At 38.7% G+C, this 17,163-nt stretch overlaps 1 protein-coding gene across 9 annotated transcripts in view; it reads left to right on the top strand.

The window, feature by feature from the left end:
* The window catches only part of Tbc1d5 (TBC1 domain family member 5), a 477,512-nt gene that overhangs the window by 359,549 nt on the left and 100,800 nt on the right, over nt 1-17,163 (top strand). For all 9 annotated transcript variants that reach the window (XM_052745614.1, XM_052745612.1, XM_052745611.1 and 6 more), the window contains one exon: nt 5,412-5,518. In XM_052745614.1, the coding sequence (XP_052601574.1) occupies nt 5,412-5,518 (107 nt within the window). The remainder of the gene's footprint in view (nt 1-5,411; nt 5,519-17,163) is intronic.

Raw genomic sequence — 17,163 nt, 5'->3', positions numbered from 1 at the left:
GAGCCCTTGGCCCGGGAAAAATTGTTGTCTACTTTGCACCGCCATGCATGTCTTCATCTGTAGAAGGGAGTGCATGGATGGATTGCTTTTCTTAGCAGGGAGTGGGGGTTTTATGGGATGACTATACAGTATATTGCAAGTTTCTGGTCATGCTGCTGGTATCTGAGAGGGCATAGCTGTTGTTTTGATCTGAAGGACATTAAAGGAAGTTGTTCCATTTTTTGGTAATCTTCCATTTGCCTTGTTACTCTGAGAAATTGTATCTCCATATAAAATTTAATAATTTGGAGAAAAATATTCGTAAATGTTAGTTATAGGTAGCCAACAGTGAGCTATACATAATGTATTTATTTATATTGCTTTCAAATTTCTCATCTCTGCTTATATTTACTGATTTGACTACATTTTGTTATTATTTCTCCTGGAAAACTATGCAGATCAATTCCTTCAGATCACTTTGCAATAGTTGTGGGCCATTTAAAAGCAGAGACAGATCAGTCAGCTGATCTGTCCATGTGGAGCTGGTACTGCTTGTTAGAGACATTGAGGGAGGGAGGGCAGATGTACCCCAGCATCTGTGCCACTCGCATAGAAACCCTTAGATAGACTGTTCCTTGTCATTTGCTGAGGCACAAAGAGAGAGACTCTCCAACCCTGAGTTCACTCAAGAACAGCAAGGGGTCATACCCTGGGTCACATTGCTGCACAGGTGCCAGGCACAAGGGTGACAGCCTGGTTCACATTGCTACACAGGTGCCAGGCACAAGGGTGACAGCCTGGGTCACATTGCTGCACAGGTGCCAGGCACAAGGATGACAGCCTGGGTCACACTTACTGCTCAGGTGCCAGGCACAAGGGTGACAGCCTGGGTCACACTTACTGCACAGGTGCCAGGCACAAGGGTGACAGGGAAACTACACAACAAAGTAACAGGGGCTTCTTAGGTGTTACTGGCAGTTACTCAAAGAAGTCTTTATACTATTAGAAGAGATTCAGGTTCAAGAGTTCTGGACAGGAAAGCCCTTGGTGGCTTTTCATGTGCATACAGAAAGAGCCTTATTTTTTTTTTCCTTTGGAGCTGAGGACCGAACCCAGGGCAAGCACTCTACCACTGAGCTAAATCCCCAACCCCAGATAGAGCCTTTTTGTGACCTGGTATGGTGACGCATGCCTTTAATCCCAACACTCCAAAGGCCTAAACATGGGGGTTTCTGTGATTTTAAGGACAGGCTGGTCAAAGCTGGTTAATGATATAGCAAAAACATAAACCAAAAAAACTGGAAAATAAATAAATAAAAAGTATAGTGAGTGCCTTTGAACAAAATGTGTTTATGCTTCATTGTGCTTTAAAAGCAAAATATTGAAGTGACGCTCAGAAGAGCTAATTCAGGGAAAGTTAAAAATAACCAGTGTTTTGCCATGTCACTACTACCTGCTTTAGTAAAACAAGCATTGGATAAGGAACAATACTGCATTCATTTTATATATTAAGCAAAAATTTGCTATAACGAGCAAAACCTCTGGGGGTGTAGTTCAGTGGTAGAGTGCTTGCCTAGCATGTGTGAGGTCCTAGGTTCGACTCCACCTACTATAAAAAGGAAGGAAGGAACATGGGAGCTAGGGAAGGAGCAGGTAGAGACAGGGCAAATCTAAACTTCAGTGTTGTCAGATCCCTGCTACCTTGTTTTTAAACAAGCTTCTAGAGTTTTTCTACATACCCTAAACTGGGTGTAGTTACCCAAGAGGGACTTAATTTAATGTAATTGCAGATTAAAAGTGCTCTAAAATTCCAAGTTTTTCAGTAGTAACTTGAAGATGGTATTAGTTGAAAGCACAGGATTCAGGCTTACCTGCTATTACATCCTTAGTTTTGGTATCTCAGTAGTCTGAGTATCTGGCATGTAATAGATGCTCAGGAAATGTTAATCCAGTGAGATGTCTGTGAATAGATGCAAGCGAATGTTGTTAGCTTCTTCTTAACACATTGTTGTCATGACTTCTACACTTTGTAGATTCTCATAACTTCCAAGTCATGGTGACGGTATTATGTGCTGGTCCTTCCAAATAAGGTCCAATTGTACCCAGCTATTCTACAGACTCAGTAAGGCTGACCTTCCAGGTACCTAACCTGCTGTATGGAGTAATGATGTTAAAGGACTTAGTGTTGACATTTGTATCCATTGTGTCACTCGATTTCAAAGCGGTATTTTTTTTTAAACAACTTTATAGAACTACATGGATAGTACAGACCCTGAATTTCAAATCATGCTACACCAAGGAATCACTGTGTGATTTGAGCAAGTGATTTACCCTCTCAAAGTATCATTCTTTGCATGTGTAGTACAAGGAAAAATATCCTGTGCTTATAATAACATGAGATAAGGCACGTAAAGTTCTAAGCCTGAGTTCTTGCCCAAAGCCATTAGGATTCATCATCTTGGTGGAATCGCCGTTGGCTTTGCACCTTGGATTGTCTCCAGAACAAGGACTTCTTCCTTGTTGACCTCTGTATTCTGGCTTAGCATGGGACCATTTCAGAACAGGCACTTAACGAGTCATTGCATGGGATGATGCAAGCAGTTTTCTAAAACTGTATAGCTGTTTAGAAGACTAAACTTTATGTTATAGAGGTTGCCAAACAGACTTGAGTGTCACTTTAGGCAACTGTAAGGAAGACTCAGATAGGACCCTCAGATTCAGATTTGAGCACTGCAGCCAAAACACATTCCACAGAACTCTCTGCCTCTCCTAGAAGATATGTAAAAGTTATTTCCTGGGCAGGTACTAAAATTAAGTATCATTAGAGCATTTGAGAGAATAACTTTTTGAATTACCAGATCACTTAATTACCTGTTTTTTTGACTTCTTCACTTTAAATGAAAACTGTACATTAAAACATTATACCATGATGTCCTAGCTTTTTTAATTTCAAGAGAAAAAATGACAGCAGGGAGCTGAGTGGGACTATGGAGAAATGAACAAATAGGAGTTGGAGAGAGAGCAGGTAGGGTAAGTGAGTGCTTTACAAATGAAACCAGATGTGTGAAATTACAAGCTGTCAAATCAGCAATGGAAGTGAAGATGATAAAGTAGTTCCCTACATAGTTTATAATTATTCATTTTGCCCGATCTAGTCTCCTTTCCATAGTACTCACAGGAGGGGCATGGTGGAGAGATTCCTCGAGAAGTAGCTTTTCCAGCTACCCATGGTATGCAGAAAAAAACCACGAATGCAGCAAGGGCTTAGGAAAAATTCTTGTTTGAGGGCTAGACCTTTTATCTCTAAGGGGAAAAATAAGGAAACATACACTTTCTGGTGGTAACTTGCTCTTTTACTTCATCTTAAAAAGTCCTCTCTCTGACAGTCTCTCTGTCTCCACACAGCTGTATCTCTTTACACACATACATCTCTCTTCTGCACAGCCATATATTTCTATATATAGTTACATCTCTTTTTTTATATAGCTCCACATCTCTCTTCTATACACATTTCTTCTCTCTACTCGGCTACATTCCTTCACACACTGCTACATCATTCACTCACTCTTTACTCATTCATTCTCTCACTCATTCACTCTCCTCTACACATGCATCTCTGCCCTACATACACACCTCTTTTCTATACAGCTTCATCTTCCTTGTCTCCTCACAGTTACAAATCTCCACACATTCTCCACACACACCTCTCTTCTGCACACAGCTACATCTCTCTTTCAGCACACACACACACACACACACACACACACACACACACACACACACTTCTTCTACATCATTCACTCACTGTTTACTCACTCACTCTCTCACCTTACTCTCCCTCCCACAGCCAAACTCTGGACAATTATATGTTACATTTTCAAAGTCTGACCCATTCTCATAACACATGATAAGCCACACAGTTTTTCTCAGGCTAGGAAAGTCTCATTGACTAGCCAGTGAATAACGCTTGGCCAAGCACATAGGCTGAGTGGGTGGCATTCAGAGAATGTTGGCAGACAGAGAATGACATTGAAATTCAGGACTTAACAATAACAGTAGTTGGCTGAACCTTGAATGGTTGGGGTACGTGCAGAAAGAGAATTACTGCAGAGGGTATATCTACCGAAGTTGCTTCAGTGCTGATCTTGATTTAGCAATAAATGCCTGGGAACTTACCTTTGTATAGTCTCAGCTAGTCTGTTTTGAATTTGTTCTGAAATCTAAAATTAGCTGTCTTTGTGACTGTTGTGTTCCTGTGTCAGTTATGAAAAATATTCTGGTATTATTAGAATTATACAGTTTAAGCAGAAATCATCTTCCTGACCATCCACAGTAGTATGTGCACCGAAAGATGTAAAACACACTACTGGAACACCACAGCTATTCTTTTTAGGAAGGTAAGTGGTGGCACATGAGAAAGTTAGAGACAGAAAACAACCAGTTTCCACAGCCAGTGACCCCTGGTCTTTGCCTAGTGGGGCTCCCCAACAGAGAGTCCTCATCTAGTTGTCACCTGCTGTATACTCCCATGGCCTCTTGCATCCAGCAGTAGGAAAAAAAAATCTAAGAATCAAGATTTTTCTGATTACAATCCACATTTTATTTGTCTTATTTCCCTTAAATCACAATTGTTTTCCTGTGGGACATTTTTCAAGTAATTTATTAATGAACAAGATTTGGTTACAACTATAGGAAGTTGTAACTGTAAAGTTTCCTCACAGTCAGTGTTGCAGAAGCAATCACTATGGTTCACAAAACAAGTGTCATTCATGGGCCCAACTGTGACTACTGTGACAGATAGGTTACCAAGAAATAGGATAGTTTACACAGACCTGTCTTAAAAGAGATGTTTAATTGAACCCATTATTAGGTTAATTTGAAAAGAGTCTGCAGAATAAAAGCTGATCAAGGAAGATTTTTTACTTTTCTCCTCCAATAATTTCTTTTTACTTTCAGAAAAACCAATAATTGTAGAAAATTGTATTTTAAATTTTGAATTATGTGATACATATATAAAAGAATGAGCATGGTGTAAATTATGAAGCATAGTGACCAAGGTAAGTACTATTTTATTAGAATTTTTAACTGCTTCCCCATTTACAAGGTTTTTGTTACTAATTTCTCAGCAGCAAAGCTAAAGGTAGCAATATATAGCAATAGATATTCAAGCATCTAAGAATGTGTTTATGATGCAGAGCCCCCAGGAGTGTGTCTGTGCCTCTTCCTCCTGCCACACCCTGTGGGGAGCACTAGTGTGTTAGATTGTAGCTGAAACGCACTGATACAGAGGGCATTTGAGGAAGAACTCCTCTCAGGACAGACTTTTGTCCGATCACTTGAATTATTGCATCACTTGCTTTGATTCTCAGTTATTTTCTTATATTCATCATATAAACAGTATTGTATCTGAATCCTTTTTCCCTCTTATTTAGTGATTTCCAGTAACTACCAGACCTGTCTTGGCCTTCTGATGCATTATCCACTCATCGGGGACATACACTCACTGATTCTTAAAGCTCTGTTCCTTAGAGACCCAAAGGTAAGCTTTCTTGGGGAAGATTTTAAGTTGTGTGAAGAATGGAATTCTCCATCTCATGTATTCCTAAAGATTGTTAGAAGTTGTAAGCCAGAGTTCACATATGTCATTGGTCAGCATGTTAGCAGGTGAATTCCGTGGGCATTGTCCTGAGAAACTGCACCCAGCCTGTGCCCTGTTCCTCAGCAGGTTGTATTCACCTCCTGCCTTCCTGTTAGTTTAAGGAAATATTTACACAACTGCTTCTTACAGCCAGACTTCACTGTTTTTGATCCCCTCACAGGTGATGACTTATTCAAGTAGGGCTTCTGGGCCATATGAAGATCAAGAAAAAAGAGCTATACTAAGGAGTAGGCCTGTATGAACTTATCACAAAATGGAACACTGAACTGTGATATGAATATATATGTGTATATAGTATATAGTGTGTGTATATAATATATATATATATATATATATATATATATTACCCTGTTTTGTACCTTACAAGTAACCTAATAAAAATTCAGACATACCTTAACACTGATTTTTTTTATTTGAGTGTAAAGCAATTCATCAAAATTTTCTTCATATTTCACACAAAAAAGTGTGCTCTTTTACAACTAACGTTGTATTTCTTGAAAATAAGAACATTTAATGATCTAAAAAAAAATTGTGAATACTTGCTGTTTTTGAGCCAAACAAAAATATTGGATGAAGAGTAAGAGAGAAAGCTTCAAATGCAAGTATCAGAACGCCAGGCATTGGATGGTAATCACAGCCTTTGGCTCTTTGGGAACTCTCCCAACAGTCATGTTGGCAGTTGTCAGACTGTCTCTGAGTCAGTCAGTCTGTCTGTGAGTTCTGTTGCCAAAGCTCTGCCTGTTCATCTTGAGTGTCCAAGTTTTTTTGGGTTTTTTTTTTTTTTTTTTTTTTTTTTTTGGTTTTCCGAGACAGGGTTTCTCTGTGTTGTTTTGGTGCCTGTCCTGGATCTCACTCAGTAGACCAGGCTGGCCTCAAACTCACAGAGATCTGCCTGGCTCTGCCTCCCGAGTCCTGGGATGAGCCACCACCGCTTGGCTGAGTGACCAAATTTAATAGCAATCTGATTCTGAAAGATTTTTCACCTCTCTGTGGTTGATGACATTAACTTATCTTTGAGTATATTTTCTATTATATGACTTAGAATTTCCCTTATGCCTAATCTGCTTTTTATAGAAACACTAACCTTTATAGCATTTCTGTTATACAAAACAATTTTATTAAGCGACAAAATACAATCTGATTTCTTTGCATAAAGAAGTATCCATTTTTAGATATGGTTTATGAATACCACTATTTGTATTTTGCATTTCTGTTTTTATCTGTACACGTGTATGTAAGTCATATGTACTCTGTAACTAAAACTCGCACAGGATGATCAAGTAACTACAGAAGTTGTAAAGATGAAGTTGATAATCCATGATGAGTTTTGATCAACAGGCTTAAAGCACATTCTGTCAGCTCAGTTTTAGGAATTCTTAGGATTATAAAGTGGGAGATTAGCTAAATTTCAATTTCCTATTTGTTTTTTAAATAATTTCAGCTAAGACAGGACTTGCTGCTCACTTTCCCTTCCATGTGGGGATTTTGTCTAGCTTGAGCTTGTGCAAGACCTGCATATGCTGTTAGAGCTGCTATGTCTAGAAAACACTGCTTTGCTGTAGTCATCCACCACCTCTGGCTCTTGGACTCTTTCTGCCCCCTAGTCCCCTATTATACTATGATCCCTGAGCCTTGGAGAACGGAGTGAGATAGAGATGTCCCATTTGGGGCTAGGCACTCCTCAGTTTCTTATTCTCTACTTGTTGACTAATTTTGAGTATCCATGAGTCTTAGGGTTCTACTGCTGCGAGTTGGGGAGGAAAGGGTTTATTTTCCATTTGCTGTTGATTATCAAAGGAAGTAAGGACAGGAACTCAAACAGTAGGATCCTGGAGGCAGGAGCTGATGCAGAGGTCATGGAGGGGTGTTGCTTAGTGGCTTGCTTCCCCTGGCTTGCTCAGCCTGCTTTCATATAGAATCCAGGACCACTAGCCCAGGGATGGCATCATCTACAATGGGGTGGGCCTTTCCCCATTCATCACTAATTGAGAAAATGCCTTACAGCTGGATATTTCCTCAACTGAGGCTCCTTCCTCTCTGACGACTCTAGCTTTTGTCAAGTTGACAGAAAAACAGCTAGTACACCACATTCATCACCATCTACAGCAGGAAGAAAACTTCTCAGATGAGTTGAGAATGGGTATATCAATGTCATTAGTAATCCATTTAATACCATGTGCGTTTAACAGAATAGGAGTATGACCTCTCTTGGATCCAAGTCCTATCTAGCTAATGATTATTGGCTCTGGTAGCAATGTCAAGTTTGGGTTCTAGTGGAACCAGCCTTAAATCTAATCAGAAAGTATTTGATTGCTTCCATACTGTCTGTGCCTTATTGTACCAACCTAATCCCTATTGAAGCTTGCATGATGAGATTAATAATTACTTTTCTGCACTGGTGCACCTCCCAGCAGTATGAAAGCTACCCAACAGGGATTAGGATTCTGGTTAGTACCTGCTTGGTTTTCTTATCTATTGTCTTCAACAATAGTGTCTTACCATCAAGTTCTGGAAAGTACAAAAGCAATGTGAATAGTGTGTAATACCTGGGGTCTATAGAATCCCACTGGCCAACAGTTCCAAAGGAAGTAACCCATTCCTGGGACTGGACTTTTTCTTTTCTATCTGTAGTATCTAGTGTTATCAGATAAATCCATCTAAACTCTTTTTATATGTGTTATTATTATTATTTCAGGAGGCTTCGAGAGCAATAGGATTCCATGTGACTTTTTCAAAAGTTCTTTAGTGTTAATTGCCCCTCCCCAATTCCCCATCTACCTTGCCTTCCCAGTCTGCACCCTATTTGACCCTTTCTATTACTTCCCTTTCCCCACTTCTATCACTGTGCTCTGTCTCCCTCCCCAGTTTCCTGACCTCACTTGGTATTCCAAATGAAACCCGTATCTAATGATTCAAAGCTAACATCCACAAATAAAAGAGAACATGCAACATTTGTTTTAAGTCACCTGCCTGAGGAAGGATGGTTGTTTCCACCTCCATTCATTTACCTCCAAATTTCTTTTCTGGTTTTTTTTTTAGTTTTTTTTTAGTTTGGTTTTGGTTTTTTTGGTTTTTGGTTTGTTTTGTTTGTTTGTTTGTTTTTGTTTTGTTTTGGTTTTTTGTTTTTTCGAGACAGGGTTTCTCTGTGTAGTTTTGGAGCCTGTCCTGGATCTCGCTCTGTAGTCCAGGCTGGCCTCGAACTCACAGAGATCCACCTACCTCTGCCTGCCGAGTGCTGGGATTATTAAAGGCGTGTGCCGCCACCGCCCAACAAGATCTCAGTTTTAATGTAGTTACTTAGTGCTATTAAGTTTCCTCTCAGGACTGCTGTATTGGTCAGCTTTCTATTGCTGTGATAAAACACCATGACGAAAAGCAATGTGGGAAGGAAAGGATTTATTCATTTTATAGCTTGTAGTTAAGCATCCAGGGAAGTCAGGGCAGGAAGTGAAGGCGATACTACAGAGGCAGGAGCTGAAGCAGAGACCACTGAAGAGTGCTGTTGACTGACTTGTCCGCACTAGGGCCTGAGTTGGGCCCACCTGTCACAACCAAGAACATGAATTACAGGCTTGCCTACAGGCCAGTCTGGTGAGAACATTTTCTCAATTGAGGTTCCCTCTTCCAAAATGACTCCAGCTTGTGTCAAATAGACATTAAATCAGCCAGCACAACTGCTGTCATTGTGCCCCATATATTTTGGTATGTTGTGCTTTCATTTTCATTTAATTCTAAGAATTTTTAAATTTTTTTCTTAATTTCTCCCTTGCCCCAATTTTCATTGAGTAATGTGTTACTCAGTTTCTAGAAGTTTGTGCACTTCCTGTCATTTCTGTTGCTGGTGACATCCAGCTCTGTTCCGATGTGCTCAGGTAGAATGCAGGGTGTTATTTGGAGATTTGCTCTAGGTTGTAATAGGTGATCAGTTTTGAAGACAGTTCCATGGGCTACAGTGAAGAAAGTACAGTATTTAGTTTGGGGGTACAATGTTCCTAGATGTCTGTTAGATTTATGGGTCATTTGACTCCAAGTTTTCTCTGTTTTATTTTTGTCTGAATGACCTGTCTGTTGGAAAGAGTGGGCATTGATGCTACCTACCATCACCTGATTGGAGTCAATCTGTGGTTTTATATCTATTAGTACTTCTTTTATGAAATGGGGCACCCCCCTGATTGGTGCATAAATGTTTAGAAATTTAATATCCTCTTGGTTCATTTTTTTCCCTGAATGAATATGCAGTATCCTTCCTGATCTCTTCTGACTAGTTTTTGTTTAAAGTCTATTTTGCCAGATATTAAAATAGCTACACTTGCTGTTTCTTAGTTGAATTTGCTTGGACAAAAAATATTTCCTCTATCTTTTCACCTGAAGGTGGTATCTGTTGGTGTAGTGAGGTGTGTTTCTTGGAAGCACCAAAAGGATGTGTCCTGTTTTTCTTGTGAATTCTGTTAGTCTGTGTCTCTTTGTTGAAGAATTGAGACTTAATATTGGGGGTTATTTTGTTGTGGTGCTGTTATTTTCTTAGACGTTTTTTGATGAACTGTTCTGTAGTTGTTTATTCCCTTTACCGTCTTAGGTATGTATAACTTTCTCTCCAGACCAAAACATCCATCCAGTATTGTCTATAGAGCTGGCTTAAAGGATATAAATTCCTAGAAATCTATTATCATGAAAGTCTTCTTCTTCTGATACAACTGATAATTTTGCTAAGTTATCTTTCAGAATGTGTGGAGTATCAGTCCATACTGTTCTGGTATTCAAAGCAGTCTGCAGGTGTTATTTTAATCAGCCCTCCTTGACTCTTTCTCTCTTGCAGCTTGGATATCCTTTCTTTGTTCTGTGCAGTTAGTGTTTTGATTATCATGTGACATGGAATTTCATTTCTGTTCCTGTTTTCTTGGTATTCTGTATGACTCTTATACCTTGGTAGATATTCTTTTGAGAAATTTTCTTCTATGATTTTCTTGAAAATATTTCTATGCCTTTGACCTGGGTTTCTTCTCCTTCTTCTGTGCCTATGATTCATATTGAGTTTGTTCTTTTATAGTGTACCATAGTTCCTCCATATTCTGTTCCCAGTGTTTTTTTTTCCAGATGCAACATTTTTTTAGGCTGATTTATACATTTTCTTTATCTTGTCTTCAAACCTTCATATTCTTTGTTCTTTATTCCAGTTGGTCCATTCTATGGTTGAGGCTTTCCATTTATTTTTTTTATTTCATTGACTTAATATTTTCATTTCCAGTTGTAACTTCAGATTTTCTTTTTTGCAGGAATTCTGTTTCTTTATTAAATTCTATTTTCATAGCTTTGTTTATTTCATTCACTGTTTATGTTTTATAGTCTTCATCTAGTATTTATACATATCCTCTTTGAGTTCCTTAGACATAATTATAATTGCCATTTTGAAATCATTATTTTTTGTATCAACTAAGTTGCTTTATTCAGGGAACATTATGATGAGGGTACTAATTTCTGGAGGAGATATATTGTCCTGGTTATTCATGTTGTTTTTCTTTGGGGGATGGGACCTAGGAATCTGGAGTTAAGTCACTGGTGATGTTTCTTGGTATAGATGTCTGGTCTCACCTTTACTGAGTGTGTATTTGATCTTTGTTTGCTGGTAACCTAGCTTGTCAGGATTGTGGACCAGTTGAATGGTACTTGGGGTTCAATCTTGGGAAAGTTGTTTTGGTGTGCAAATGGGAAGTCAGAAGTGGTCCCAATTCAGCTAGTATTGGTGCAACTTGTGAGCCTAGGAACAAGCCTCCTGTAGCTTTAGAAGATTCTACCAGCAGTGGAGGAGAGTTCCCCTAGCTCCACATCCTCTCCAGCATAAAGTGTCTTCAGTGTTTTTGATCTTAGCCATTCTGACAGGCGTAAGGTGGTATCTCAGAGTTGTTTTGATTTGCATTTCCCTGATGATTAGGGATGATGAGCAATTCCTTAAATGTCTTTCGGCCATTTGAGTTTCCTCTGTTGAGAATTCTCTGTTTAGTTCTATAGCCCATTTCTTAATTGGACTGTTGGGCATTTTGATGTCTAATTTCTTGAGTTCCTTATATATTCTGGATATCAGTCCTCTGTCAGATGTGGGGTTGGTGAAGATCTTTTCCCATTCTGTAGGCTGTCGCTTTGCCTTGTTGACCGTATCCTTTGCTCTACAAAAGCTTCTCAGGAGGAGGGGACTAGACCTACCTGGACTGAGTCTACCAGGTTGACCTCAGTCTGTGGGGAAGGCTTTGCCCTGGAGGAGATGGGAATGGGGGGGGGGGGGCGTTGGGGGGAAGGTGAGGGGGACGGGAGGGGGGAGAACAAGGGAATCCGTGACCGATATGTAGAACTGAATTGTATTGCAAAATAAATTAAAATAAATTAAAAAAAAAAAAAGTAGGAATATAGTAGCAAAAAAAAAAAAAAAGAAGAAGATTCTAGCAGCTGATCTAGCAGCTTGTTTCTACAGGTTGTTCTTGGGTGGCAGGGGCTGGAGTCACCGTGAGTGTATCATCTCCCTAGTGGTACAGGATATTTACCATCCTCAAGAGGAGATGGCTGGGAGTCCCTTCTGAGGTGAAGTGACTGAGGTGAAATTGAGCCTGAATTCCCTATTTGTATGTGATTAGCTTAGTGAAGAAAGAAATGAATATTGTATCCTAACTTACCAATCTTAGTTATTTTCCTTTGGTAAATATAGTGATCTTTTTAGGAGTCACTCACACAATTTCAGAATTCTTTATAATAAATCCATCAGTGTTTATTAATGGAATCTAACTACCCTTTCATATTATGTGATTTTTGTAGAGCACTTCTTGTTTCAGTAGGTATAATGAAACAAATTGTACAAGCATTAAAAATTAAGATTCAGGTTTAAGGAGAAAAGTAATAGAATATCTTTAAAAAGGGAACTACTCATCTCTACATTCAGAGTCTTACCAATAAAACCATTTAAAAAGGTGGGACCAGTACTGGTGTTTCTGAGCCTTAAGAAACTGGGCCTGAAGGGGAAGCTGTGTTTACAAACTCACACGAACAAGTTTGTGGAACATTGGTATCTGCAGGGAAAGTCAAGAAAGCTCTTTACCCATAAGGGCTTTTCTGGTGGCTATCAAAGCAAGGTGTAGTGAATTGATTATAGTGGCTGGTTCGTTGACATCACTCTGTAAATTTCAGAAGAGGTCATTTCCACCCTGGCAATGTAGTGTGCCTGTGGGAGTCTGAGTTAGTGACATAGATCAGGCTCAGTAGTTTGGAACATGTTTATTGAGTTTTGATATTTTTTGTAACATTTGGAAGTTGAATAAAATTATCTCTGAAGATCCACCCAACTAGATCATCATTTGCCTATAAAGAACCGATTTCTAATGGATTATTATAACCCAGCCCTGTGCTACAACAACAGAAGTGGAAGAACCTGCTAGTCTGTGTACTTCATAGAAGCCCACAAGAGCACAGTTTTCAGGCCATGACTGTCAGTTATAGTCACAGAATAGGCCATTTATGCTAAAGGGAAAATGGGAAGAAAAGTATAGCTAATGCCTATGCCCTAGTCTCCAAAACTCTAGACATCAGAGTGATCTAAAAAAAATTTTGATGGTAGCAATGAAACACATAAGTAGATCAGAGTAAATATGCAATCAGAGTGACGTCAGCTAGTAGGAAGCATGAAGTGTACTTTTCTTTATTCTAACTTCATGTCACAGTAGTGTGCATGCTGCTGACAGATTCAATAAAAATCAGCAAAAAAAAAAATCAATCAACAAAAAACTCCTTAGGAATTCATTTCCCACCTTCAGAAAAGCACTTGGCTCCGTTATCATCCTTAATTTCTTCATGGATATTGCTCTCTTGAGAATATATCCTAAAAATACAGCTTGAGACACCAATCTCTAATTTTTTGTATGAGTGGGGTAGATTTTACTTTGGAAAGAGTTTTCATTTGAGCAGTTTGAAATAATAGATCTGTAAGCTATAATAGCAGAATTGTAATTCGTAGTTTTCTAACACTTGGATGAGCTTTAATACAGTCCTCATAGCAGACCTTTGAAGTGAGACAGAGCAGTTTGTCTCTCTCTTTCCAGTAGATTGGGAAAGAGTCAAGGCCACAAGCCTATACACTGTCTATAAACTAGCTAGAGTGGCTTCTGGACCTTATGTCTACTTCCTCTGTCCTGGGAGGCCTTTTTCTACTTTTCCAAAAACAAGCAATTTCCAGGTTCAGTGAGGATGTTCCCTCCCGTTTGGGTCAGACCAACACTTTCTGTTCCACCTATACATAACCTGCTTTTGTCAGTTACTTGTCAGGAATGATTCCTGATCATTTTTCATCAATTCACTTTGTGTCCTCCATGTGATTGGTAAAGAAATTATCTCTTTCAAAGGCCAGGTCTCTTCTAGGACCCCACTCTGATTCTAATCTGGATAAAACTCACTTACCTGCACATTTATGGAACTTGTATCTACATGTACACAAACTATAGCCAGTGATCTATTTTAGCTGCCATTTTCATGGTGAATTAACCCTACCACTTGACCTTAAATACTATCTAACTCCTTAATTTGCTGGGTCAGAATTCCCTGAAAACTTTTTTCTACCTTCAGATGTTAGGAAATTAAGATGACTTAGCAAAGAATCTGGTTAATGTAATAGAAATGCAGATTCTGAACTTAGCTGATCAGACCCTGGTTCTGATTCACATTTTCTTTATCACACTGGAACTTGTGAGCAGGTTTCCAAACATAATCCACTAAATGAAGTTAGAAGGATAGAAGGAGGGCAGTCTGAAAAAATAAGAAGTGATTAAAAACATTTTCTAGCTAGTAGTTCAAATTTAAAAAAAAAAATTTAAACCCAGTTAGAAACAAAAGTCATAGGAAATGTGAACATATTGTGTTCTTTAAATAACCAGATGTTCTCTCCTTCCTGAAGGCACTAAGGACTAGGAATAAAGGTTTAAAACTATTGTTTCAAGTTAACTGTGAATTTTGAAAAGCTGTTTTTACCCTTTAGCAAATAAAATTCTAATACAGAAACATAAGCAAAGTAATTTTCATTTTTGGTGCTCTTATTTGTGTTGTACATGGAAATGTTATCCTTACAACAAAGACTTATTACCGATGACATACAGTACATGGATTGCCATTTAGATTATGCAGTAAGAATTTGACCAGTTCCATTTTTTGAAGAGAGAATATTCAGAGAAAATTTCCTAGTAAGTTTTTGGTTCTCTTAGCAGTGTCAAATGCTGTCAATAGGCGAGAACTACTAGATGTGAAGCAATTTCATAATTATCCTTTGCATAGGAACTTACTAGAAAAACATTATATAAAATATTCCTGTTCTTGACCAATTTGGTCTGTCTTCTATTTTAACTTGTGTTAAATTTTATTTTATTTTTTTTAATTAAAAAGTATCTGAATTTCCAGTTTCAGATTTGGGGCTAGTACTTAAAAATTTTACTCATTTTATTTTTAAAAAAACCCACCATAGTGCCGGGCGGTGGTGGCACACGCTTTTAATCCTAGCACTCGGGAGGCAGAGCCAGGCAGATCTCTATGAGTTCGAGGCCAGCTTGGTCTGCTGAGCAAGATCCAGGGCAGGCACCAAAACAACACAGAGAAACCCTGTCTCGTAAAACCAAAAAACAAAAAAAAACAAAAAAACACTGTAGTTAAAACATTGTTGCCACTGCATAAACATTGTAAAAATTGTTGTCCTTTCTATAACCAGTAAAGGACCTTACAACCACCCAGGTGGACTCCTTTAAGTGTTTTTCCTTTTAATGATTTTTATAATGTTTCTATTTGATTTCTTTTCCTAGAGACTTTGGTGATCTTTTTAGAACAGTGTCTCCAAACATAAAACAAAACCTATAGAGTTGTAAGAAACACTTATACTGAAAAAAAAAAATGGTGCAAGTATTGGGAAAGTTTGTAACGGATTTATGATTTTTTATTACTATTATTACTGTTTGAAATACTAAGACCCAGAGGCTTTTCTGACCATTACTGGTGTTTTAAAATAGATCATCACCTATAATGTGATAAAGATATCTGTAACCCCTGCTGGGGACCATGTGTCAGGTCCTGACAGTACATATACATTTTAGTAAGGGCATTGTGAAAATGAACATGTACTTTTTTTTTCTGGTCCAGTTCTTAGACATCATGAATTCTATCCACATTCCATATGGAGGCTGTAGCCTCTTCACAGAAACCTGGAAGGTCATGGCTACCAATGTACTAGTTTATTAACCCTTCATGTATATAAGGTTGTAGTCAAAATACCATACAACCAATGTAAGCATGGGCCGTTACCAGTCAGAACTGTCAGGAAGCCAGGAGGGAACTCCTAAAGACTTTTCTAATGCATAAAGTTCTGCTCTTCTTCTAAAGGTTGTTTTTGCCCATGCATGTATAAGTAGTGCCACAGCTTAATAACAACACTAGCTGGAGGCTGGCTGCTCCTTGTATGGTTGTAAATGTGTAGAATATAGGAATTGTGACACAAGAGTTTCGTTCTGATAGTATCCAGGGCCACAACTTAATGAATGACAGGTGAGGCAAAGGTAAGAATGGCAAGAACATGCTCTGTTGTAATGAGGGGTGCTGCCTCTAGAGCTCAGGCACTCTGTGGGGTCTGAGAACAAAGGGACTTAGTAGCTGTGGCCTCCTTATCCCATAACTCTTATTTTATTTTTTCAAGAAGATAGTTAACTTTCTTGGTGTACAGCTAAAAATACTTTAAGGAAACAACTCTTTCTAGAAGTCATTTTTTTTTAAAAAATCAAGTTAGCTGGCTAAGATCCCTTTGGTTGGAACATGGAAACCATAAGGAGTGTTTGCATAGTTTATATTGATTAAAAACATGGGCCAGCCGGGCGGTGGTGGCGCACGCCTTTAATCCCAGCACTCGGGAGGCAGAGGCAGGCGGATCTCTGTGAGTTCGAGGCCAGCCTGGTCTACAGCGCGAGATCCAGGAAAGGCGCAAAGCTACACAGAGAAACCCTGTCTCAAAAAAAAAAAAAAAAAAAAAAAACATGGGCCAGGAGCCAGGCCGTGGTGGTACACTCCTTTAACCCCAGCACTGGGGAGACAGAGGCAGGTGAACCTCTGAGTAACTGGTCTACAAAGTGAGTTCCAGTACAGCCAAGACTACAAAGAGAAACCCTGTCTCAAATAAATAAATAAATACTAATAATTAAAAAAAACAGCATGTGCCAGAAGGTCTTAAGTCATCGACCATAATAGGTGATGGTGGTCTTAGGAGGCCATTCATTTCGTTTCCTAATTGGTGCCTTCTTCATGGACTTTAGACCTCTTGTTTGTGGGAGATACTTAAAACACTCAGGAGAGAAATGAATGGCTAAATAAAAGGGGTAACATGTAATGAATGTAACAGCATATAAAATATAATCCTTTTTGTGTAAATATTATTTTAAAAGTTTTCAGAAATTGAGAAAGCTAATTGTAACATTCATATGGAAATGTAACCCAACTTAGAAAACTAAAAATGATCTTGAGAAAGA

This window comes from Peromyscus californicus, unplaced genomic scaffold, assembly GCF_007827085.1.
Source record: "Peromyscus californicus insignis strain IS unplaced genomic scaffold, ASM782708v3 Scaffold_19__1_contigs__length_69161282, whole genome shotgun sequence".
NCBI lineage: Eukaryota > Metazoa > Chordata > Mammalia > Rodentia > Cricetidae > Peromyscus > Peromyscus californicus.
This window is presented reverse-complemented; position numbering and strand designations above follow the sequence as displayed.